We start from the raw sequence: 25,571 nt of genomic DNA, 5'->3' as shown, positions 1-25,571 counted from the left end.
TGAATTTTATTGCTTGCATGTACCAAATTTTGTCAAGATGCAATTCAAATCTGCTGGGGAAGTAGATTATAAGAATAGTGCCTGGGGGAAGTAATTATATAATATAATTACTGGACATCACCTAGGATACGGACTGAATCAGTAAATAAATAATAGTTATAGACTGAGTCCAAGGTCTCTATGGGGTTTTGAGACCTGAAGGCCCGAGGCTGTAGCATCTCGAGCGTAGCGAGGGTGCTACTAAGGGCCTGAGGGTCTCAAAACTCCATAGTGACCGTTGACGAGGCCTATAACTGGTTTAGAATAGTGCTAAGCAAGCTAGGCTATATTAACACAAAGAAGACTCTGAAACCAAGAGTTTCTACAAGCCTCAAGCAACGTTAAAGCTTTGCTCTGGCTAGTCTACATAAAAAAAACTCACATTGATGAAGGCAGTTTCTGTTTCTTGAGAATCACGCATTGCAAATAAAAAGTTGCTATTGTCATAGTAGTTAGCTCTGCACTAGAGCACTAGCTATTGTAGCTGCAAGAGAGAGATAAAAGCTGCAAAGCGGCACTGCAGAACGCAAAACTTAAAAAAAAATTAATTTTTAATGATGCACTGTATCATCGTTACTATGACTTCAACATAAACTGTGTGATATTGCCATGTTCCATACATGTTAATCTTGACATCATCTTGCCTGTAGGCATAATCAGTATAATAGACCTACTTAGAAGACCTCAGGTCCATAAGTGAAATAATGGACCTCTCAGTGACCTATCAGATTGCAGTATTACTACAAGCATTTTCTAATTATAATTATCTTAGATGTGTGTGGTAGCCTCGATTCCAGGCCGCTCTTAATTGAGAAAGACTCTGAGAAAGACCCAGAGGAGGCGCAAAGCACTTAACCTTTGCTAATTAGGTCTCTAATTGCCGTTTAATTGCATGCCAGTCTCATGAATTAGCCGCCCTTTCTACCTGAGGGGGAGAGACCTTGAGAAGGCAGGGGCGTAGCCAGACTTTTGAGACAGGGGTTTCCTTAGAAAAATCAGCGGCGCGGTAGTGCCGCGAAATTTTCGACCACGCCCACGTCCGGTGCCACACCCTCTTGATTGGGGCACACCTACTGCTCATTGACTTTTTTTACATGTTTGTGAGAAGCTAGCTAGCTAGCTATAGACATACTAAAAGGCAGGTGTTAATTAATTGTGTATTGCTAGTCTAGCTGAGCACAATTAAATGTCATTTACCTGAGAGGTTTCATGTGGCTGAGATTGTTCTAAACTTATACTTCCTGAATAAAGTTGTGCTTAGAGCTGAGTCTGAGAATACTGGGATTGATAGATCTACTAGAACTTAAGTCTTGGTCTTCTTTATTTGAGGTAGCTAGCTAGCTAGCTGAGACTAGCTGAGACAAAGCCAAAGTGAAACGCTTCATGGTGCCATCTCTAGCTGATTTGCAGCCACGTGCATGAAAAGATGGGCAGGGCTGCTTGATTTCAATTATAGGAGAGCCCTGCCCAATTTTCTCAGCAGCTCCTGGGCAACCAGGAAACAATGGTAGCTACGCCCCTGGAAGGGTGGCTGATTCAAGAGCCTAACCATGGTTAGCCTCGACTCAAGTCCGCTTTACAGCTTCTAAAGCGGCCTTGAATCGAGGCTAAACCATGGTACACAGGAGTGAACTGCTATAAAGATCTCTCTCACTTGCACTGAGGAGATATCAAGCATTCAAGAGCTTTCACAACTGAAGATGTGAGATGTGGAATGCTTCTTCAGAGATATGGTGGGCACATTTTACACTTCACACAGTCAAGTAAAATTGGAGGAAAGTTCTCCCAAACAAATAAATCCCTCGTTGCCATCAATTATTACTGTTTTATCAAATGCCTTAATTTGATGTACGTGCGAATATAAACTACAATGTGCCAGTTGATCATCCTCCTCCCTCACAAGTTATTGCAATATAACTGACCACAACTATTTATAAATTGGACATTGATAATTATGAGCAGCATTATATTCATGGCTAACAGCTATTAATACGTGTATAATTATATGATGCATGTTATTGCTGCACTTGGTCGAATTTCAATAGAAATGTACAACAAAAAATGACATGAGCGGTGAACAGTGCTATTAGAACATGATTGTTTATAGTTGTGCGAGTGTTATACAATTAAATTAATGCAGTCATTGGAAATCGATCAACGCAAAATTAGGTTAGGCGACAACAGTACTTAATGTGTATTTCAACATTAATTTGATGGCCATACACCTTTCGTTGCTATGTTAGCAAAAAAACCCTGGGCCCATACGGTATATACCAGTCACTGACATATTTGACCCACTTGTTACAACAGTAATGTCATTCCTTATGAGGGCATCGTACACAGCATCCCGTGCTTCCTTCACTACGTATCCAAAGGAACCGTCTACAACGCAATTGCATTTGGAGTCACAGGATTGTCAGGTTCAATATGTACTTCTATATAATAGGTACAGGGACACCTTCGTCAATAAGTACACTTGCTTTTCAGAGTACTTTTGGATATAGTTTTTCCTTAATACATCCGATCACCTTGAAAGGTATGGTGTGTGACTGTTTCAGACTCTGCATCTAAATAGTCCGGGGTTCCGTTGGCCGAAAACAAGCAGCAATTCCCCTCACTATTATTACCGTCTTGTCTTGTGGATGTAGCACCTGCCACTTCCAAATAACAAACACCTTGCCGTCTTTAATTCTCAATCCATCGACATTGACCACATTGGCAAACTCAGGTGTGAATACTAATGAGGAAGAATGCTCGAGCTCATCAAAATCTTCATTTCTTGTCGTATCTTGAACTGGTTTGGCAACAACAAGATCATTTTGGAGTTGAATGAGCGTCACATGCACATTAACTGTGTGAACGAGAATAAATTATTAAAACGTAAAACAGAGAATAAAACTAACTTGTGCGTTTAGCCTAGCTGCTTTGCGACCACTTTCAGTCAAGTATTGAGCTGCTCCCTCCCACAGTCGAACACAGGGCGGATGAGATTTTGGCCAGGCTTCTCAATAGCTGGCCTTTGTTGCATGTAGCATGCATGTACGGTCCACTTTATACGTATATACATTGTAAAGGAGGCCTCAGGCTCTTCTGCTGTGGTACATGCATGGTCCTGGATATAACTTCTTTTAATCATAGATGATGGCTTCTTATAGCTGGTTGTTTTGGAGTGTTCCCTGACATGATTCTATATTGATGGCAAGCTCTTTGCTCCAGGCTGTCTTGCATGCATGATGTCTTTCAGCTTGTTGGTTAAGGTTAGTCTCATGAATCAGCCGCCCTTCCTAGGTCTCTCACTTAGGAAGGGCGGCTAATTCATGAGACTGGCATGCAATTAACCATAGATATAAGAAGGGAGAGGGATGGGAAACGGAGCACGTGCGCACAATCACTTCTGTGTAATGCCAAAAGGTTGATCCGAGTTGCGGCTCTAGACACCCCGCCAACCCAGCGGGAAATGTTATTACTATCATTCACAGCTCCCCACTGGGACTCTTAGTACTGTGCTGAGCATCCACATCTACTGTGCATCATATAGAAGCGTTGCGTATCTCACCAAGAGCTTGAAAACTTTCAAAGGCAGTTTTTTGAGTGTTGTATTATCGTTTCGGCTCTATCTAGTGGCTTTGTGTACCTTCTACAAGGAGAGGCTGAGACTACAGCCCAAAATATTAATGATTCCCTCTTTCTTAAGTAGCTGGGCATTGTATGCAAGTAAAATCAAAGCCACTTGGCTTTAGGTTGGTAAGTAATGTTCATTTTTGTCTTAGTAAGCTGGTTTTTAAAAGCAGACTTTTTGTGTACCCATTTAGAAAGTTACATCAATGATTGAATGTAGGTAAATGTCTCTTTGTATTCATTGATAGTTGGTTCATCGTATCGGCACAGTAATTTACGACAGAACTTTGCTACATTTCTATAATTCTCTATCATGTCTGTGACTGTACTGGAATACTCAACGGTACAGACAGAGCTCCTCTCAAGAATTTGCCTGTCCAAACTGCTTTTTACTGCTTGGAGGGTCTCACTAACTATTGCTGCTACCTTGTTGTGACTGTTCCACTAGCCATTGCTAATACATGGAGCTCAATAGCTAGTTTATAGCCTAGTACTAGCTAAAAGCATGGGTTGGAGGAAATAAAGAAGAAACGTTGACCGCAACGCGGATCGTCAATGCCCTTTACATTGCGTTACCCATCCCTCTCCCTTCTTATATCTATGAATTAGAAAATGCTTGTAGTAATACTGCAATCTGATAGGTCACTGAGAGGTCCATTATTTCACTTATGGACCTGAGGTCTTCTAAGTAGGTCTATTATACTGATTATGCCTACAGGCAAGATGATGTCAAGATTAACATGTATGGAACATGGCAACATCACACAGTTTATGTTGAAGTCATAGTAACGATGATACAGTGCATGATTAAAAATTAATTTTTTTTTAAGTTTTGCGTTCTGCAGTGCCGCTTTGCAGCTTTTATCTCTCTCTTGCAGCTACAATAGCTAGTGCTCTAGTGCAGAGCTAACTACTATGACAATAGCAACTTTTTATTTGCAATGCGTGATTCTCAAGAAACAGAAACTGCCTTCATCAATGTGAGTTTTTTTATGTAGACTAGCCAGAGCAAAGCTTTAACGTTGCTTGAGGCTTGTAGAAACTCTTGGTTTCAGAGTCTTCTTTGTGTTAATATAGCCTAGCTTGCTTAGCACTATTCTAAACCAGTTATAGGCCTCGTCAACGGTCACTATGGAGTTTTGAGACCCTCAGGCCCTTAGTAGCACCCTCGCTACGCTCGAGATGCTACAGCCTCGGGCCTTCAGGTCTCAAAACCCCATAGAGACCTTGGACTCAGTCTATAACTATTATTTAACACAAACGGCAATTAGAGACCTAATTATCTATAATAATGTTTTATATATATATATTTTTTTTTCTTCTTTTATATAGGACCTGCATGAAAACCTACCATTATGGTGGATGCAGCATTCCTATCCAAATGAAAATTTATCTATCTATCTATCTAATGAGCAAAGGTTAAGTGCTTCGCGCCTCCTCTGAGAAAGACCTCTAGTGAGAGGGGCTGGGATAGAGGCTAAGTGTGTGGTTATAATTTTTGTTCATTAAACGTGACCCTATTGACCCTGGCATCTTACTGTAACCAGCCCCTCCCCCTAATATTATGTCAAGAGATCGACTAGATGGCTGAGGGAAAGGTGAGTCAACCTCACTATGCAGTTGATAAACCTTATGACATTGTAGTCACAGGATAAAAGTCGTTTCAGGAGGGTAGCTCATATCGTTAAACTGATTCTAAGAGTGTTTACACCACACAAGTCAGTGAACACCAGGTAAATCCATCGCATGTGCATCATTATGCATGCAGCATCAGTGTATATGAAAGTCCTAGGAGGCATCTTAATCTTGAGCAGCTAGCTCTTTACGATGGACTACATATGATTGCTGAGGGCATACATCAGAGGTTGCAAAGAGTCCAATCTCAAGATCAGGGAGTTGAAGGTCCTGCAAGCCAACATGCTTATCAAGTGAGTAGTGAGTAACTAAACGCATTACAGGCAATATACACCAGTCAATGTGGTTGATATGCTGACAAAGATAGCTATAGGTCTACAAACGGCTCATGTATCAAGCATGTATCAAGCAGTTACTAGATCTATAATAGTATTAGCAGTATACTTATGCACAGCTCATAGGATTTTCACAACAAGTGAAAGACATTCTTTGCTGTCCACCCTGGAACAGAACTATGATGGATATTGAAGTGGTGAGTTTACATGATCTGAAGAACTTGTACATTTATATTTATACACAGGTTAGAAAGGATCTCCAAAAGAGTTATGCATTCCAGGACTACCCTTCTGTTTTTCAGACAGCATTATGTAGAGTGGCTTGGTATCAATAGTACGTTTGTTACTTGTGTATAAGCTTAATTAAATATTGGTGAATTTATAGTTTAACTGATGGCAGAACATTCATTAGAGCTGGTGATCGGGCGTCAGCTTTCTACATCATTCTATCTGGAAAAGGTAGCTCTAGACCCAATTAAGCACACCAATTAACTAAAATGTTATTGTCATTGTTTTGTCAGTGATAATCACTAACCACGAGGCTGGAGAGAATACACTACATGGAGGAGACACATTCGGGGTGCCACTTGCATATTATAATTTTATAACGATAATTATTACACTAACTCTTGTATTGTGTATTTTTCTAGGATATTGAAATCAACTCTGGCTCAAGAAGATTGAGCACGTGTACTGTGTCAGGTTCCACAGAGCTGCTAGTCATTAGCAAGAGTGTAAGCCTCATTAATAGTAGCTTATTTTATATTATTCCAGAAATTCACAGGACTATCTTGATATCGGCTTACGCCAAGCTCGAAAGAGCTATCAAAAAGCAAAGCCGTATGAGTTTTGTCGGTATGTTGAATTGCAAATTCACGCATATATTATAGCTACTGCAGATCAATCAACCTTCTAAAGTATTGGCCCTTGGTTGACTTAGAGAAGCAGACGGATATGTGCAAGATATTTTATTGCAGGTGATCAACCATAGCCAGTGTCATTGGATATGTACAGACATGCAATCTGTACCTTAATTTTGTTCTAGGGCGAACCATGTTGTTGTGAAAGACAGCAAGAAGTCAGACTGGATCTACATAGTCATGACAGTAAGTTCTCTGATTGTACATGTACCTGTATAGTGTACAGATCGTGATCATAGGGAACTTGTCGTGTGGTCAAGAGGTTTGTGGACACTCCACCTAGGAGAACATCAATGCAAGTCATTCCAAATGGTTAGAAAGAGTAATTAATTAACCCGAGGCAGAGGCCACGGATTATAGTACAGTTGAGCTTCGATCATCCAAACACCTGGTGTCCCCACCTCATCTGATATTCGGATACCAGAGTGAGCCACGCACATCAATGATATTCATAGCAAACACCTACTCACACATGCGCATGTGTGAGTAGGTGTTTGCTATGAATATCATTGAATCTTTCATCCCGATAATCGAAACTTCGGGGTTCGGATAATCGAGGCTCAACTTTTGTTTATCTGTCTGCATGTGTATTCTGAGTCTGCTCACCTGGGTGCCTTAATGGTTGCATAGCCTTAATATAACCAAGGGCATAATTATACATTCTTAATAATTATGCCTCGGTGCGCATGCGCAAGCGAGGTATACGGTAGTGTGTTTGTGTGTCTGTGTGTCTGTGTAGACTGTTTCAGCTGCTCAAGGATCAATGAAGTGCAAGTAAGAGTTTCTATAGGCTTCTAGTCATGTTTTCTTGGCTTGGTATTTGTGGATTTGCAAAATAAGCTTCGTTCTCGAGCTATGCCTAGTTTTGCTTACTTGGAATGCCATTGCAGCCTTTTCAGAAGAGTCCGTAGCAAAACTTGTTCACTGAGTGTCGCTACTCTACTTAGTAGTTAGCTCTGCACTAGAACGCTAGCTATTGGTAGCTGCAAGAGTGAGAAGAGAGCTGCAAGGCTCTGCTGACTTGCAGCCATTAATTTTAGACTTGAACTTTTGGCATCAATCGTTATAGCAACAATCATCGTCGATCATTACCCACTCTTTGAGTTTCCCTGTGATTCTGGCCGGATTCTGCATGCAGCAAAAGCAAAAATGTTCATCATGATAATTATAATCAATGTGTGTATAAAAGCTAGCTATTAGTAGCTTTTTATGTTATGTAGCTTTGGCACCTCCACCGAGGTATCAGCACCCGCAGTGTTTTCATTATAACATTGTTCATGGGGCTTGACTCTGCTATGATCCTAGTCCCATGCAGCGCATGTGTCATGCATCACTTAAATGCCGTTCTTGAAGCCTTGCCATACGCACATGTTCACATCTGACAGCAGGATGCCTCTGTTGTTTTATTACCCCTGTTCATTGCTGCTACACGGCTTCCATGCTCATGCATACCATAATTATGCCACCATATAATTATTAATAGATCTATGTTGCCTAACTCTAACTCTAAACCTAGTTCCGAGTGCAAGGCGTGTTTAAATCCATGTTAAAGGAACCATAATCAGCTATACCGTAATCTTTTAATTTATTGGACAGCAAAAAATAATTATTTTGGAAATTGTCCGGGTATAATTGGAACAGACTTTTATAGAGCATGCGAAGTGTCCGGAAAAATTAGAACAGGCAAGCAGCTGCATGCGAGCTAGCTAAGTTTAATAGAACAGGGTACGACTGAATAGTTGCACAAGCTATCTAAAACTAGCTACTCAAAGCTATCTAACTGCAGCACTCTAAGTCTTACTTGCCATCTATGAATGGTAACGCAACTTTTCAAGGTATTGTCCGGATATTTAGAACAAATGTAATATTAAAGTACTGGAGTGTCCACAACGAAAATTTCCCAAAAGAGTGTCCGGGGTAATTAGAAGTGTCTGATAAATTAGAAGATATACGGTATATATCTTGTCCTGCATTCCAACTCATCACATTCGATCAAACTATATTGTGTTGAAAGAAAGTTTGCTTCGTCAATCAAACCATAGATTTGTTAAGGCTGTTTTTTGAAGAAAAGATGTCCTAAAAACTACTACCATTTCTTGTAAAATATCTCGTCAATTGTACATTGTACCTTCTAGCTTGTGACCAAAATGTATATAATTATTACTAAGATGAATACCTTTCATATGATAACATTAATTACCATGGTTACTATCTTGTTATGTGCAATAGCTGTGACCAAAAACGACTTACCTTCACCAATAGTTTTGATCCAAGAGCAATTATTCAGTATTAAAAAGAAAGCTCTTAGTGAAATCTACTAGAAACCAGGTGGATATTTGGTATGAGGTCATTCTAGCTCTGATTACAGCAACTTTATTGATAAAAATGCTCAAAAAATGTGTAATTGTATGCTTACTGTACAATAGCAGCCCCACCTAGTTTCTATTGCACTGTAGTAAGAGCTTTCAGTATATGATTGGGTCATGAAAGTGTTTATTGGAGGCGGCATTCTTTGGTTAAAGTAAATACCGTAGAGCGCGAAATTTTTGAGGGGCTTAATTTTCGCGGGTTTCGTTGGTTAGCAATCCTACACGAAAATTATTCTTTAATTAAAATTATCTGCTATAACATGCAAAGATTTAAAGGCGTGGCTTCCGGTAAGCAGTCATTCCGCGAACATTGTGCAACGAAATGCTTTTAGAGGCCAATCCACGAAATATAAGTGCCTCGAAAATTTCGCACTATATACGGTAGTCAGTTAACATAATTTTATACAACATGACAGTAACCACGGCAACGATGTTATCTCCTGATCATTGTCACGTATCTAATATAAATCTCAGGTACACACTCAATCATTAACTTCACAATGACAATTAATGCATGAATTTTGTTTGCAATGAACCTCATTATGGCCCTTATTTATTTGTGAATCAACCTTAACCACTGAGTTAGTGGACTGTGTGCATGATCTATCTTGTCTTGAAATGTACTCTGCCAAGGAAATTTAATGTAGTGCTGATCCTGCAGACAGTGAGCCTAATTGCCCTAAACTTAATTCTTTCTCTGACGTACAAACAGCTACTACCATCTGACCATTGGACAGCACTGGCAGTCCTACAGCTCGTCTGTATAGCTAATTAACAAGTGCTTCATATTTTCATGGAAAATAAGGAGCTATCCTTACTTTTACCCCCAATATAGCATGAACACAAATACCCAAACATATTTATGGCAGCCCAATTTAGGATAAATACAGACAATTTTTCTATAGGTAAGTAGAATGATACAGTTTGTTTGTGTTGCCTTCCATGTGTATACATGGAATGGTCTATGATTTAATTTTATCGAGGCTCAAAGCTTCTCCAATTAGTAGTCAGCTCAGTGCTCTCTGTCTGTTTGTCACAGCCTGCTCCCGATACGCAGTGGCACTGGGAGCAGGACTAGGATCACACAAAGTCAGTAAATATCTGACTTTTATTTGACAACAAAATCCTCCCTGTACAAAATGTACATGTATAGAGGCTATCCATATGCATGAGGTGAGCACACTCAGAAGACACATACAGGCCCTGTTTGTAAGGATTTTATGTATTGCAGCATTGCCGTTGACATAGTGTTAGCGTTTACAATCATAATTTCTAACAACTGAACTTCATCTACTTTTAACCCGAGGCGCGTCGCAGCGCCACAGGTTATAGTAGTCGGTCAGATCAGTCTGTCTGTCTGTCTGTCGTTCTGTGTATTCTGAGTCTACTCACCTGTATGCGATAGCACTGTGTTTGTACCATGGATAGCCTCAACACAACAAGGTAGTAGTTTTAAAGCTTCATTATTGAATAAAAGCGAGCAAAAGCTAAGAAAAACGCAAACCTGCTCGTTGGCCTAGCTTTGACTTGAGGCTGTAAACTCAAATAAACGCTGAGGGTTTGCACTTCAGTGCTCTAGTTAGCTGCCACTGTTAGTTGACTTGTTGCCAGGTTTCCATACCCATACACTATAACTTATAATTAGCCTCAGTGCTCTAGCTGCCACTGTTAGTTGTTGCCAGGTTTCCATACCCGGGTACCCATACATACTATATAACTTAGCCTCCTTCACTGGCCTCCCCTGAAGAAAAGGCCTGCTACTGACTGCTTGCGCATGCGCACAATTATTGGATATTTGTTTCCGTAAAATATCCTATAATACCAAATTTATCACGAAAATATTCTGCAAAGCATTGAAAGTCTAGCTAGAGACAGAGCTGTAGGTTTGTTGTATAGCTATTTTCTTTCTGATAGAGTTTGTAGCATTAGTATAGCAGACTCTTCACCGAAGTTAGTATTAGATGGGCGTGGCCTGTCCATAGGCTATTTGTCAGACGATTGTCATCCACACTAGCTGTTGCTGGCTGTGAAGTCTTTAGTTAACATAGCAGGCTAGGGGTAGCTATCAGAATACTGTCAAATGGGCTAGAAATCTTCAATCGAACTTTATATCTATCTACTTCCAGTTCCTTCAATCCACTTCCGTTTGTTGTGACGTCATTATTTTACTGACCATACACGTTGTTATCCGAATCCGCCAGATACCGGCGGAATGCGCAAGCAGTCGATACCAGGCCCACTCTTTGAGGAAGTGCGGCCTGGGATCGAGGCTAACTATAACTATACTAGCTGCTTTTCATATTAATTAAGGTGTTGCAACATGCACTCCTTAGCACCTTCAGTGCTCGAATTGAATTTATAGTACACTGTATGCTATTGACAGGTGAAGGGCGAAAGGTACCCACAAAGGGAGGTACGCTACCAGAGTCTCCCCTTCTTACTGAGCAGACACTCGTACAACGGCCACGTGATCGACTTAGGCACTCATATACCACAGGAAATATCCAGGTAACAAACGTTAATGTTGACCAGCTCCCCTGCACTGATCACGAATTGAGTATGAGCTGGTTATACAGTGGTTATAAAGTATACCAGTAATCAATTACTAGGTGTCTCCACAATAATTATAATCGCCTTCACTTTGAGAGATAGAAAACCAATTATATACTTTTACGTATTGTACACACATTGTCTTGTTATACCTTGGGCTGTTCATGTACACTGTGTGTGTGTCTACTTAAATTGCATATGATCAAGCCGATCGCTATGTGCATGAGTTCATCGCACAAGCAAAACATAATTATAAGACAACCGTATATATAATATTATGGGGAATGATCGTTAACCTATTGATTAAAAAGCGTTTTTGTCGCTTTCAAGTTTCAATAAGCAGCCTATTATATATTTTCAACACTAGTTCGCTCATAATAGCTCATTTTGTGTACACACATCAATCACTCTACCCTTGCGGGTTAGGGTTAGCTACGCACGCATGAGGTAACAATTCAATACTGGTCATAGGATATACACTCATTCTGTACACAGACAATGGAAGCAAGTCCTAGACCACCAGCCAGGAAACAATTCTTAGTGCAACTTGACATTCTACACCCAAAAGATATCTTTGTAAGCTCAATAAAAAAAATTAACGCACACTGGAATTATACTATGGTGTTTACATATCTGTAGGGTTTGTCAACACTTGTACATGATCATGAGCCAAGCGTTACACTCGTAAGTTTAACTTCCAATTGTAGTAGTTATAGGTCAATTACATTACAATAATTGCGACTTTATTCAGATGAGCAATGGAGCCGAGCTTGTGGTGTTGGCTAAATCCTTCATATCGACTCACATGACAGAATCACTCCAAAATAAACTAAGGAGACAAGTAAGTTAGAATATGTATTTAGTGCAATACAATTATTGTGCGAATGTTGTACAGGTTGTTGAATACCCCTCTGAAGAATCTATGAGAAAACGCATCAGAGATCACTACACATGGAACACTTTAAAGCAAGTACAACATGCCAAGAGAAAGCTTTGACTGTATTGGTACATAATGAATTAAAACAAGATACGATAATTGTTTTGTAAAAATTGTAAATCTAACAATAAAAATTAAGTTTCTAAGTGTAATTATTATAAAAAATGACTCGATTTTTACTAAAGTGATGTAACATAGGAAGTTCATGAAACAAGAAAACACTAAGTCTAGTTTCTGGCTACATTGTGAATGTACCAATTGAGGGACACACTCCATGCATTCCGCACGGCCTCACCCAGCTTCTTACGAAAGTTCTCCAATGCCACCTCCTTGGTTTCGCCCAGACAAAGTGCATCCCTACAAAGGAACAGCAGCAGATATGTATTCACAAGGAGAAGTATGTACGTATATACAGTAGGGGTGGGGTGTTAGCAGGGTTATCATTGGTTGCCAATTGATACCAACGTCGTAAGCTATAGACTATAGAGTCACAATAATTATGCCTCGAGGCGTAGCCGCACGAGGGATACGGTAAAGCTGACTGTGTGTGTCTGTCTGTCTGTCTGTCTGTCTGTGTGTGTGTGTATTCCAGCTATAACTGCTCAACGGTTGTAATGTAACGAAAACTAACAGCTTCTATAGGCTTCTAGCCACGTTCTCTTGGATTTTGATTCGTGGATTAGCAAACTAAAGCTTCTTTCTCGAGTTATGGCTAGTTTGACTCACATTGAAGGCTGTTGCAGTCTCTTCAGAATCTTTCATAGCATCATCTGTCCGCACAAACTTTCTATTCAACATATGAGTTAGCCTTGCACTAAAGCGCTAGCTTTTTGTTAGCTACAATACTCAGAAAATATCTTTTAAAACAGCTAGCTAACAGTAGCCATTTGTGAAATTGATCTCTTTGGACACACCCTTTAATTATTCCTGTGGATGTAATGCGCATGCGCGCTCATTCCCATGTGTGAGAAAATAATATCCCAAGATCCTCCTGGCAGAATCATCTTTGTCTTGAGGGCCTGGTATATAAGCCACAAAACACTACCATATAACAATATAGATAACAATATGCATGTACACAGGTCTTTTCTTCTTAGATATTATATACACTGAACTACAGATCCTGGAAGAATCAATTTTCTTCTTTCTTGAGATCCTGGTAAGCCACATAATACAACAATAGATGCATGTAAATAAGTCTTTTCTTCTCAGTGACTTTATATAGATAAGCTAACTTTAATACTAATATAACACTCTAATACTTTTAAGCGAAAGCAAAAACATGGCGAGAGGCATTAGCACAGCGCCAGCTTGAACACTAGTTATAACAGCAGTTGGTCCTAGAATAAAAACAGGAGATACTCGCCTGATGTAGTAGATATCATCCCTGGTTCGCAGCTCAGGTATACCACAGGAGAGCATCATCGTGAAAAGGTTTAAAAAGAGGGCACCATGCTCTCTGAGCTTGAGGAAAGCATCCTCACAAAGAAGCTTGAATCTGCCGTAGAATGAGTGTACACAAATTCATATTAAAGCATGACTGTAAATTGTGGTTGTTGTGGACTACTACAGATTAACACACTACACGTTCATATTAATGGCATAGTCTAATAAAAATTGTTATGGTAGTGACACCACAGTGAAACATGATAGTATGCATGGTCTCACCCTTGGAAATCCTGTGACTCCTTACTGCCCTCTCTTGTGATGACATAGATGAAATCATCAGTGAGGACAAATGGCACACGCTCCCTCTTTACACCAAACTTGCTCTTGAAGTTACCCAGAAAGTGCCCAAAGTCAATATGCACCAGCTGCAACAAAAGCAGTACGCTTTATGAATAAAATCCTCGCTGGAATGAAGCTAAATGTACCAGTACCATACCCTCGCGAAAATATGCCCACCTTTTTCTGCAAGAAGTCTAGGCTTATCAGGGGACTGGGCGTTTAATCGCGAACGGCGAGTTTTTATATGAATATACGCCCACCCACGGCCTCAAATCGAGGTTTACACTTTGCTCTATGACAATTCTTGATTGTATTTTCATTTATACACAGTATAAACATTTCATTGACAACAACAATGTTATAAACTAATGCATGAGTATGATTAAAGCATGACAAGAGAATGAACAAGAAGAAGTGTTTCAGAAAACCAAGGCAAGGTAACCTGCAAAATTAGCCTGTGTGATACTTTCTTGGACTTTGTGTTTTCCTTTCTCAGCATAATTATTATAGGACATACTATATACATCTCCAGGGGCAAACAGATCCATACAGAGAAAGTTATATGTCTGATCTTGGTCCAGCAAGGAGTATATAATCTTACTAGCTACTACCTAAAACTTCCTTTCTTCAATAAAATTAATAGTCAACATGTGGCATTCATGCTCAACTTCTTATTCTGGGTGGGCTTATAATCGAATGAAAATATCCTCATGCAAGAACTTCGAAGCAAAAGAGGGGATGGGCGTTTATTCAAGATGGGCTTATTTTCGCGAGGGTACAGTAAATACTTTTGCTGCTATTATTTGCAAGGAACGCACTCTGGCAGAAACGGTGCAAAAGAGTGAGAAATTCGAATGAAAAAGGATGCATGCTTAGAGTTCAAAGCTCATAATGGCTGCTCTAATGAACTGGCAGCAGCCTTTTCCTCACTCTTGCAGCCACCAATAGCTAGCACTCTAGTGCAGAGCTAAACTACTAAGTAGAATAGTTAACAGATTTTGCTACGCACAAGTTTGAAGAGACTGCAATGTCCATCAAGATAAGCAAAACTAGCCAATCCCATGAATCAAAATCCAATAAAACCTGGCTAAAAGCTATGAATACCACGTACATAAATGTAGCAGTTCTACATACATGTACATGTACATATATATACGTGCATGGATAATGATTATAGATTATACATCTTATACCTGGCCATTTGAGCGCAACATGATGTTGTCTGAGTGTCTATCTCCAATACCCAACACGTAAGTAGCAACACAGCATCCAGCACAAGAATAAGTGAAGTTCTCAACAGCCTTATTCATGGCAACTGGATCAGGATTTTGTACCTTGAGCCATTGATAGAGAACCCTTTTGTCAAAAGCACCCTTTGCACCCTTGGCCTTTTTCTGGATCTTGGCAATAGTACTCGAGTCCAAGACTACTTCAATCATTCCCACTTGGTTCCCAGTGGACAGACACAGGTATGGGTTCATCCTACAAACAAACACGAATGTGCAGATTGTCAGCCACTGCCCACATGATTAGGAAACCACATTAAGACTTGAAAAAACGTACTTCAAATCAAGGCCTGACTGCTTCCACAACTTGTCCATCAGTCCCATTATTTGCAGAGTCAGCATATCCTGACGAAGGTCTATAAAATGAATTAGCCATTTAGCGAACAATAACATACCGTAGTGCTACAAATTTATGCATGATGATTATGCCGTATTGATTATTTTGTATTGATTGTCTTTTATTCGAGGCCTGGACAATAATCGCATACAAAGCTTTCGGAGCCTTAAAATGTCCCCAAACGCATAATTTTACGCCCGCATATACTTCAAGCACTACAGTATCAAAATTGTCTACGTGCATTATATACATAATTATGGGAATGCACAGGTATTAATACCATCTCCGTTCTTGAAGATTTGGAGAATGTCTCCTCCTAGAGAATCCTCATTCTGGAACACCAGCCAAAGAGGCCTCATTTTGCTGTCCATTACCTTGCACTTATCAGACCTGCACAAACAAAGGAGATGGCTTGCTCTTCAAACTTGGCTAGTACAGTAAGTTAGTTCACTTTAACAAGTACACCACCACAAGCACAATAATAATTATGTATTGACAGGTATACAGTACACACATACTTGAGACTTCTGCAATGCAGGGAGGGGTCCAGAGGAGAAGTGAGGTGCTCCATTGCACTTGTAAACTGCTTTTCATGCAGGGTCTTGAGAAAATCATCATTTTTGCTCTTCTTGATATTCTGTAGAGTGTCAGAGGCATGTTTCATCTTGGTGAGAGCTTGCAGCTGTTCTGATAGCTCCTTCATGTACTGGCCAGCACCTCTACAGAAAGCCTCCAACATTAGACCAAACCTCACAGACACTATTCGCACGTGCATCTCTGACCTGGGGGAAATTTAAATATGAAAGAGTTAGAGTACAATCAGGTAATTGTGTAGCCAGCAAAACATACAACGCAACTACCAAATATCACCATATCCAATAAAAACAGGGGTTACTAAATTAAATGTATATACATTGTATACTACCACAACCTAACAAATGTTGTTGCGTTTCGCATTAAGTGCTTATAGTCCACAGACACAATCAATCCATTGTACAAGAATGGCAGTCAGTATAAGTGACCGACCTGAGGTGCCAGAAAAGGTAGTGGCCAATGGTTTTGCTCATGAGAGCCCTTTTGAGGAGGAACCTTCCCAGAGAGCAGTCCAAGTATGGCTCGAACTTGAGAACTTGCACTAGTTGAAGCAGGTACAGCAGAAGCCTGTCATCACTGTGTGAATATAACGGAAACAATTTTATACATGTACCAACACAAACTATAGGCTAAATTCGTCCAAAAGGGAAGTAGTAGCGTACATGTAGCTCATACTACATACAGTATCAATTAATAAAAAGTTCCCATTCCGTTTCTTAAAACGCACACATAAACAGTAGCGTCAAACCGGATGCAGAACAGACCACTTCCCTCATTATAAATCAAACGATGACGTCATCATGAAAAATTTGATATTATTTTTTATAATGATACTATAAAATTATACAATGAACTAGCTAGTATAATGTACGCAGACAGTCAGACATACTGATCTACAGCACTGGAGATGGTCTTCAAAAACTGTCATTCTAGGTAACAGATGACTTGCATGGAAGGCAACTTAGTCTTGGAAACGGTGCACAGTTGCAAATAGCATCTATAAGCTAAAGATTAAAGCGCTAGACAATCAGCTATACTGTACGTATTACACAAGATAGCTAGCTACCGTATTACTAAAATATTTTACGGGTGAAAAACCTTTGCGAATGAGCCAAATCAGCAAAAAATTTGACCCTTTGCGATCTAACTAATGCGTTCTGGCAAGGATCGTGTGTAGTTACTAGGTTTTGCGGATTTTATTGTTGCGAATTGACCAACCATCGCAAAGTTCGCAAATGTTTGATGCTCGCAAAACATTCGTACACTGTACACACAGCTGCTTGCTCAGCAATTTTCCTGCACATACATGAAAACGGTAGCGTTTTTGCATATTACAATGTGTTCATTGTGCGTTTAAATGGGAACGGTGCGTTTTACGCAAATGGAACTTTTTATTGATGGGTACTGTAAGTGCTTACGGCAAGATATGACATACACGTACATGTATGTTTCTCTTAATGCCGTTGCCTACCTGAGGACTTCAAAACATGCTGCGGAGTACTTTCGAACTGCAATGTCCGCATACTGGTAGTCCAACAACTCTAGAGCAGCTTCGGGAGATAACTGACTCCAGTTATTCAATAGCACATACATCTGTAGCAATTGCAGTAATGATAAACACCAGTCTATGAACTACGCAATGAACATAATGTGTGCACCTCAGGTTACATTGATGATGTACATGTACATGTATGAGGAGCCTTAATTGATGGAACTCTTCATTGTGTACAACAATTGAACTGGGTTTCCAATAACATTCCTCTCAACTCAGAGGAAGTTACATAGAAGGCATTCAAAAAGTTGTGTGACAGTTCTTTGTGTAGCATATATGAACACGTATGTTGTACATATGCCACGGTAATTTATAGGCCATCCAAAAGCCCATCGAAAACCAATCTCCTTATAGCTCATTGATACGTACATGTACATCTACAAATTTCAACACAAAAATCTAGCTATTGCTGAGTCAGAACAGCCACAAACATTAATAATCCTACAATATTTGACCTGGAATGTCAATAAGGTCATAGGTCATATTAAAACAAATGTTAAGTGTGTCATGGGCACGAAAAAATGTGAGTATTATACAGATGTCTACACTATGTACAGTGTACCATCCACGCTCACCTGTGCAACATCAGTTCTGTTGTTCCAAGCCACTGATTGCAATAGCTTCGGCAATGATTGGGGGAAGTGGCTCTGACACACATTTCTACATGTGCCAATGTACATACAGAGTTTCAGCTCCCAGCCACCAATGTGTATAATTATCGTGACTAATTGGTAGTAACATACTTGATACACTTTGTAATTTATGAAAGCACCGCGGGTGCTGATGCCTCAGTGGGTGTGTCAGAGATACATATAACACATTAAGCTACTAGCTATTGCTAATACACACATGCATGATATCCTGACAGAACATTTTTGCATTAATTTTGCTGCATGCAAGTTTTGCTACGCACTCTTCTGAAAAGGCTGGAATGGCATTCCAAGTACGCAAAACTAGTTGAAAACGAAGCATTATTGTTCAAATCCACGAATTAAAAAACTAGAAGCCTATAGAAACTCTTACTTTCACTTCATTGATCCTTGAGCAGTTGTAGCAGTCTACAGACAGACATACAACATACTAGCATATAGCTCGCTTGCGCATGCGCACACCAAGGCATAATAAAAAAAATAGCAAGCCACCCAGTATACATGTACATGTACCTCATTTCCCAGATGAGTGATTTGTCTTCTTCATAGAGCTGAGCCAGAGGGTCTTGATCCACAACTTTCTGCAGATTCAGGATCATGAACTGCGGGAACTTGCTCTGTGTAAAGAGAGGTGAGTGGAGTCATGACCATATTGCATACATTTGTAAATTTCGCTCGGTCATTAAGCTCATAGACCAAATGATACATGTACAGCACTCTCGCGAAAATACGCCCACTATTTTCTGCAAGAAGCTTAGGGGGACTAGGCGTTTAATCGCGAACGGCATATACACCCACCCGCAGCATCATGAGTACGATTAAAGCATGATAAGAATGAACATGAAGAAGTGGACTCTGACTCTATTGGTTGCTCGTCAGATGTAGCAGCAGGAACTTTTCTTTGAATTATTAGACTCCTACAGAGCTATCAGGTACAAGTACTTTGTTTCAGAAAACCAAGGCAAGGTAACCAGCAAAATTGGCCTGGGTGATGAGTTTGTTTCAGATTTGTGTTAATTGTTCCCTTTCTCAGCATATAGGACTAGTTGTTCCCTTGCATTGACATCTTCAAGGGCAAACAGATCCACACAGAGAAACTTAAATGTCTGATCTTGGTCCAGCAAGGAGTATAGCCTAACTAGCTACCATCTAAAACTTGCTTTCTTCACTAGTGAACATGTGACATTTAGCTACTGCACATGCTCAAACTCTTCATTCTGGGTGGGCGTATAATCGAGTCAAAATACCCTTGTGCAAGAACTTCGAAGCAAAAGAGGAGATGGGCTTATTTTCGCGAAGGTACGGTACATATACACTGTACGTAGTGGTGCAGCGACACAAATGTATGCAACGTACATGCTAAATGTACTTTTAGACTGACAGTCTGTGTACATGGACAGTAGCTATACATGCATGTACATGTACTCACCACTGGAGTAGCAACGAGAGATGCTTCCTTGTTAAGAGCTTCGATCTCCTTCATGGAAGGGTACATGATAGGCCTGTCCTTGGACACATTCGCAGGTAAATTTGGCAGATTGATGTCTATCTCGAGACACACACACTCAGTGGTACTGGGGTTCAGAACAGTGCTGCCCATGTAGTGCACGCTCTCCACTAGTTCCGCCTCTATAGGCCAAGCATACAGAGTGAATCGTCCGGACTGAAGTTGACTAGTGTAGTCAAACACAGTCATGTTCACCCAGGCAACAGGAGACATCTACAAGTGCAGTTACTGTTTATATAATTATATTATGATGGAAATAAAGAAAAAATCCTGAAAATCCTTTAATGTCAAAATACACTTAAGGGAATTAACTGACATAACAGCTAGGATACTTCACTAAAAGATACTAGTATAATGAAAGCACCGCAGGTGCTGATGCCTCGGTGGAAGCCCAAGCTTTATGGCAATGACGCTACAGTACAAGCAGACTATTATTAAATATACACACATGTACAGTTATAATTTATATACACAAAATGAAATGACATGCATACAGAGCACAGAATAGTGAGACTATGATTGTTGCTAAAAAGGATGTCGAAAGTTCAAAGTCCATAATTAATAATGGCAATGAACAGTGTGGCTTTGCAGCTCTTTTCTCACTCTCGTTACGAATACATGTAGCTAGCATTCTAGTGCAGAGCTAACTTCTAAGTGGAATCTAGCTATGTTATACAACAGATTTTGCTACGCAAGAGTCAGCCTTCAAAGTACCTCGAGAACGAAGCATTATTATGTAAAACACTATTGAAAATATGACTAGAAGCCTATAGGAACTTTTTACTTGCACTTCATTTATCATTGAGCAGCTGTAACACTCTACAGCCCCATACCATATATCTCGCTTGCGCATGCGTACACCGAGGCATAATTAATAGTACGGCTAAGAGTGCAATATGGAATTAATAGCACGAGTAACAAGCAACGGCAAGGCTTCTAATTACCGAGGCGTAGCCGAGATTGCTAATAACCTTGCCAGTGCTTGTTACTCATACCACACCACCGAGACATTTAACTACTACTTAGACTCACATTCTTGGCTTGCTTTCTTCTCCTTCCCTCTCTGTATGGTGAAATCAGTTCAGTTAGGGCACATGATACATATAAAATTCTTAACGATGTCTTACTTTCTGGCCATATTGGCTTCCGTGGCACTAAAAATAACAAAGCAGAGTTTTGCAGCACGTGGCATATCAGCAAGTGGGATATTGAACTCGAGTATCTCATTCCAAGCGGCATTTTCTGAGTTGGCCCCAGTGGAAGTACACACAGGCTGACAGATAGACTCACACCCATGGTAGATAGCAGTCCGCACATACACCTACATGGTATGTTACTGTATACGTAAACAGAATAGGAATTACTTGAGGACATCTGGAGACCCTCAAGTCAATTCCACATTTACTGTTTTAGTGTGCTAGCTAGAGCATCACTTTCACACTAAAACAAAACGTGGAGACATGCTGCATGCTTGACCCAGTACACAAATCTATTATAAACACCAGCAATATCAGTAACCCTGACGAGAGTTTCTTTCTTAGAGCCCCTCACACTAAGCAGCAAGCAGAAATGTTTCCGCATATCTTATCTTTTATTGTACTGACCTACATGTGTATAAATATTATGACACATACAGATATTTTAGTAGAAAACTTGTACGTGTCATGCAGACTACAGTCACACTGCACTGGCAATGCTGTTCATAGTTTTAATCAACCCCTACGCGATACAGATATCTACCTACGAAGCCATGATCACTGTTACATTTCAATTCAGATGCTTCTGTTTTTGCTACCTAACATGTGTACTACACTGTAAGGCTAGGTCACCGAATCACCTAATGTTTGACAGAATACAATCTAAATTATGTACTACGAATCAGGAAAGCAACGCCATAGCCGTACACATTGCTGTAAATAATTACATGTACAAGTAATATGTAACTATATACCTTATGATTCTCTGGAACATTGATGTTCTTTGCAGACAGGACTTTAACTTTGTAAGTGTCCTTGATGTCCCAAATAGAAATGTAGTTAGTACCACTTGCAAAAGACTGTGTCTGCTCAGCTAAATACAATGACATGTACATGCACATGTAAATAATCAAGTATGAAGTAAACAACGAAAAGAGTAGAACTTTCGGATTTTTTAGTGAATATTTTCTAAACTTATGTGATTGGAGTACAGATCATACTAAAAGTTCAACTATTGGTGCTTCCATTGGACCAATAAAGGAAGAAAAGGAGCTTTGTGGTACTACGTACTGCATCATTAATATCTATGGCTGCAATTGCACTAGATCTAGATATATACATACGGCATGCCACAGCCACGTCCATCTCACAAGTGGCCACGAGGTATTGTGACGTTGCTGTGCACGTGAGACAGTACATAAAGATGCCGAATTGTCTAGGTAAGATACATGTAAGTAGAGCGGGAGAGGACATCTGCCTTGTAAGAAAACCGTTCTAATCTGGGTTGCAGTTCTTTGGAAACCAGGTGCAGAATGTCCTGAAGATGTTTGTGCAAAGAGAACTTACTTATTTATTAGTCACTTACTTATTAGCCAGTCAGAACAAATGCGGAATTAGGGCAATTACAATAATGCAAGTGAACGTTTTTGCGCTACCATGGAACACACACATGTACATGTAAATAATTATACACAAACAGGAAAACTAGCTGTGTAGCCAGTTTCCAGATTTGGTTTTTCCCTGCAGACACGTAACAGTACATGCGTGAAACACTGCTGAAAAGCAACAAATGCGCGGCCAATATATAAGAATCCACAAGCGCCACAAGCGCGCTAGTGCTTAATGCCTTGAGGCATGTTTTGCTCGAAGCAAAACTATTTGAGTGTTATAAAAGTGGAGCTTAACAATCGAAACAATAGTATGATGGCTATAGTGATGCTCTTAAAGAAGTTTAATTATTGCATACACATGTAGGGAGGATGCAGAGAGATTGAAGTACACAATGGCTGCTGCTGTACAGCTCTTTTCTAACTCTTGTAGCTACCGATATAGTGGGAGGCTAACTCATAAGTAAATGAACAGATGATATGCTACGTACGATTCTGAGGAGATTGCCTTCACCGTATGTAAAACTAGCATAACTCGAGAAAGAAACTACTTCCTACTGGTTGTAATAAATAAGTGATATGCCATCACTATAAATATACGCACACACTACATTTGTAATGATTACCATCGAAACATACAATTCACTGACACTTCAGTTGACACTCCAGAGAACACTGGGCGAATGAATTTGTCTTGTGTCTCAGGCACTAGCTCTCGAAGGTATCGAATGCTCACTCGTGCTGCCTTTTCCTTCCCGACACACTCTCGGACATACTGAGAGGAAACAGAAGAAAATGCAGCTGTGTTCAAGGTACCTTAAGGTGACATATTTTCGCAGGTGCTATTTCTGCGAATGACAGCGCAAAAATGTGTACTGCAGATAATTGGAAAATGCAATTAAAACCACTTGCGAGTAATTAGAAACGCTCACAACTTCAGCAGAATTTAATACCAGCTAAAACAGTAAATTCTACCTGTGAAAATATGCCACCTTAAGGTATCTGTTTGTTTACATGGAGTGAAGTACATATAGAAATACAATGTAAACTTGAACTCACCAAGTACGTACAAAACACGTGTTTCTATAAAAACAACAGGTGTTTATGCATGTACATATACACGACTTGTACGTACTCAAACTGAAACACAAACAATGAAAATAAATACCTTGTAAGCAGATATTGGTTTCGGAACCAGAAGGTACTCTTCACGGCCTACCACCTTGAGTACTAGTTCGTCTGGGGTATGGCGATCAAGCACCCGCGACAGCTCCTTGGACACCACTGCTCGCTCTACTACCTCTGACGGACAACTACCAAGGTCAACCTGGGGACAAAAAACTTTTTGTAGCATGTATTTACTAAACTAGACAGTATGTATGATTTATGTTTAGACACAGAGGAGGTTGGATGCGCATTGTCATGACGTGTTCTGTCAAGTGGCCCTTATGGATTCTATGAGGGCAAAATGAAGAGCTGCAAGCAAACTAGTGCAATGTGCATGTAAATGTTGTATACGTACATGTACGATTGAGGAGCTAGCTGCAAGAGAGATTCAAACAGGCTTGGATACTAACTTGTATTTGTATTGGTTATTCCAGAGTATAAATGGCTTAAAGAATTCTTCCTTGTTGTAGCTTCCTTGGGCTGCATTACTCTGGGTAAAAACGAGCGTGGAATTGTTCCTACAGCTTCTGACTACTTTTAGACATACTTGCCTTGACCACAACGGTGCATACGCTTTTGGTGCCTGGTTCCTAGAGGCACACATAAAATCTAAACAGACAGTTGATCACGTGCATTCAACTTCTTCTGGTTTGGCAGTGTGATTCTTAGTACGTTATTCTACTTTACATGCATATAAACATGCGCGTACATGCATGTACTACATGTACACCATTAATCCTTCGGTAACGAATGCATCTGTCTAGGGCATTCTAAGCAGTATCATATAATTATTATTAATTTGTAGTATAAGCTATTCTGGATATACCTTGAGGACAGTCTTGAGTCCTTTCCCATCAGTGGTGCTGAAGTTAACCTCCACATTAATTAACTCAATGCCATCAATCTCGTCCACTGCCCCCTGGGAACTGATGTTTGGAGGGTACAGGTACAGCAAGTTCATACGTTCACTGGACGTGCGCTCCTTGACAGAGTTGTCACAGATACCCAGAACATTGCGGCGAAATGCTTGTACCTGATGTCATAGGAATCACCGTTACTTAATACAGCTTATTCTATATCCCTACCTCTTTGCCCATGACATCAAAATCATGTAGCCGTCTTCCAATTAGGTTACTGATCTCAGCATTGAGCTGCTTTTCCACTTGGTTTCCCTGCCTTTCCACTAGTTTTAATACAGGTATAAATATGTCCAAATCAGAGAGTGTAGCCTGCTCATTCAAGTACTCTTCCTTTTCCCCATCGGCTGTAATTCCTGGATGGAGAACAAAACTCTTTGATCTTACTCGGACAAACCTATAGCTATATACTCCACCCTTTTATTAGTCAGTAAGTTTGGACAAGCGCAGCACAAGAAACACATTTTACCATATTTTACCTAGAAAGTTATAGAAACCTTCGTTCTTTAGCAGAGAGAACAACGGGTAATTCCTAGCTTCCTTGTAGAGCAATTCTTTGATTTCCCTCAATGTTGATAAAGGACTGATTGTCATTGGGATCATGATTCCAGTTGGTAGGAAAAAATCCACAGCCGTTGGCTCCTCAACGACTTCTACAGGCTGCCCTGGCACCGGCAAAGGAGGAAGCTTCCTTCGTGACATAGCCATTTTTTGCGAGCCTATCTATCTTGTACGGATAGTGCAGCAACTGGCAAGCTAGCTAGCTATGATCTGATCGATCAGACTCTTTTACATAAAAGCGCTTCACGTTACATCACGTGACGCTAAAGGCGGAGATAAACAATA

General features: G+C 40.1%; 2 protein-coding genes and 1 long non-coding RNA gene across 11 annotated transcripts; 1 reads left to right on the top strand and 2 right to left on the bottom strand.

Moving 5' to 3' along the window:
* Window positions 1-1,631: 1,631 nt before the first annotated feature.
* LOC135350362 (uncharacterized) lies at window positions 1,632-12,550 on the top strand. 9 transcript variants are annotated; one of them, XM_064549125.1, is made up of 18 exons: window positions 1,632-1,772; window positions 4,990-5,255; window positions 5,302-5,390; window positions 5,432-5,585; window positions 5,747-5,824; window positions 5,873-5,961; window positions 6,013-6,086; window positions 6,149-6,207; window positions 6,278-6,361; window positions 6,412-6,482; window positions 6,527-6,604; window positions 6,673-6,733; window positions 6,787-6,859; window positions 11,300-11,424; window positions 11,962-12,042; window positions 12,106-12,150; window positions 12,218-12,307; window positions 12,362-12,550. In XM_064549125.1, the coding sequence occupies exons 2-18, from the start codon at window positions 5,241-5,243 to the stop codon at window positions 12,461-12,463; spliced, it is 1,368 nt and encodes a 455-aa protein (XP_064405195.1). In that variant the 5' UTR covers window positions 1,632-1,772; window positions 4,990-5,240; the 3' UTR covers window positions 12,464-12,550. The 9 variants fall into 9 exon arrangements, with proteins under 9 accessions (XP_064405195.1, XP_064405199.1, XP_064405196.1 ...); XM_064549129.1 differs by lacking the exon at window positions 1,632-1,772 and adding an exon at window positions 3,293-3,783 and having other exon boundaries at window positions 5,308-5,390; window positions 5,444-5,585; XM_064549126.1 differs by lacking the exon at window positions 1,632-1,772 and adding an exon at window positions 3,293-3,783 and having other exon boundaries at window positions 5,308-5,390.
* LOC135350372 (uncharacterized) lies at window positions 1,954-3,287 on the bottom strand. The gene is made up of 2 exons (XR_010399128.1): window positions 2,943-3,287; window positions 1,954-2,890 (listed from the first exon to the last, which is right to left on the bottom strand). It is a non-coding gene; the product is annotated as an uncharacterized LOC135350372 (long non-coding RNA).
* LOC135350358 (phosphatidylinositol 4,5-bisphosphate 3-kinase catalytic subunit beta isoform-like) lies at window positions 12,480-25,545 on the bottom strand. Its single transcript, XM_064549120.1, has 20 exons — window positions 25,205-25,545; window positions 24,894-25,081; window positions 24,635-24,841; window positions 23,810-23,968; window positions 23,281-23,416; window positions 22,009-22,127; window positions 21,185-21,378; window positions 21,090-21,120; window positions 19,980-20,270; window positions 19,064-19,167; window positions 18,476-18,560; window positions 17,820-17,941; window positions 16,781-16,924; window positions 16,273-16,536; window positions 16,035-16,144; window positions 15,695-15,773; window positions 15,325-15,613; window positions 14,072-14,217; window positions 13,770-13,901; window positions 12,480-12,760 (listed from the first exon to the last, which is right to left on the bottom strand). The coding sequence occupies exons 1-20, from the start codon at window positions 25,431-25,433 to the stop codon at window positions 12,631-12,633; spliced, it is 3,159 nt and encodes a 1,052-aa protein (XP_064405190.1). The 5' UTR covers window positions 25,434-25,545; the 3' UTR covers window positions 12,480-12,630.
* Window positions 25,546-25,571: the final 26 nt, after the last annotated feature.

This window comes from Halichondria panicea, chromosome 16, assembly GCF_963675165.1.
Source record: "Halichondria panicea chromosome 16, odHalPani1.1, whole genome shotgun sequence".
Lineage (NCBI taxonomy): Eukaryota > Metazoa > Porifera > Demospongiae > Suberitida > Halichondriidae > Halichondria > Halichondria panicea.
This window is presented reverse-complemented; position numbering and strand designations above follow the sequence as displayed.

Coding starts and splice junctions, on each gene's coding strand:
- LOC135350362 (XM_064549125.1), top strand. Junction 5,962..6,012: donor AGAGTGGCTTGGTATCAATA/GTACGTTTGTTA, acceptor GTGAATTTATAG/TTTAACTGATGGCAGAACAT. Junction 6,208..6,277: donor ATGGAGGAGACACATTCGGG/GTGCCACTTGCA, acceptor GTATTTTTCTAG/GATATTGAAATCAACTCTGG.
- LOC135350358 (XM_064549120.1), bottom strand. CDS start 25,433: ATGGCTATGTCACGAAGGAAGCTTCCTCCTTTGCCGGTGCCAGGGCAG. Junction 22,128..23,280: donor AACTGAAGTGTCAGTGAATT/GTATGTTTCGAT, acceptor CATTGTATTTAG/CTGAGCAGACACAGTCTTTT. Junction 21,379..22,008: donor ATGTTCCAGAGAATCATAAG/GTATATAGTTAC, acceptor CATACCATGTAG/GTGTATGTGCGGACTGCTAT.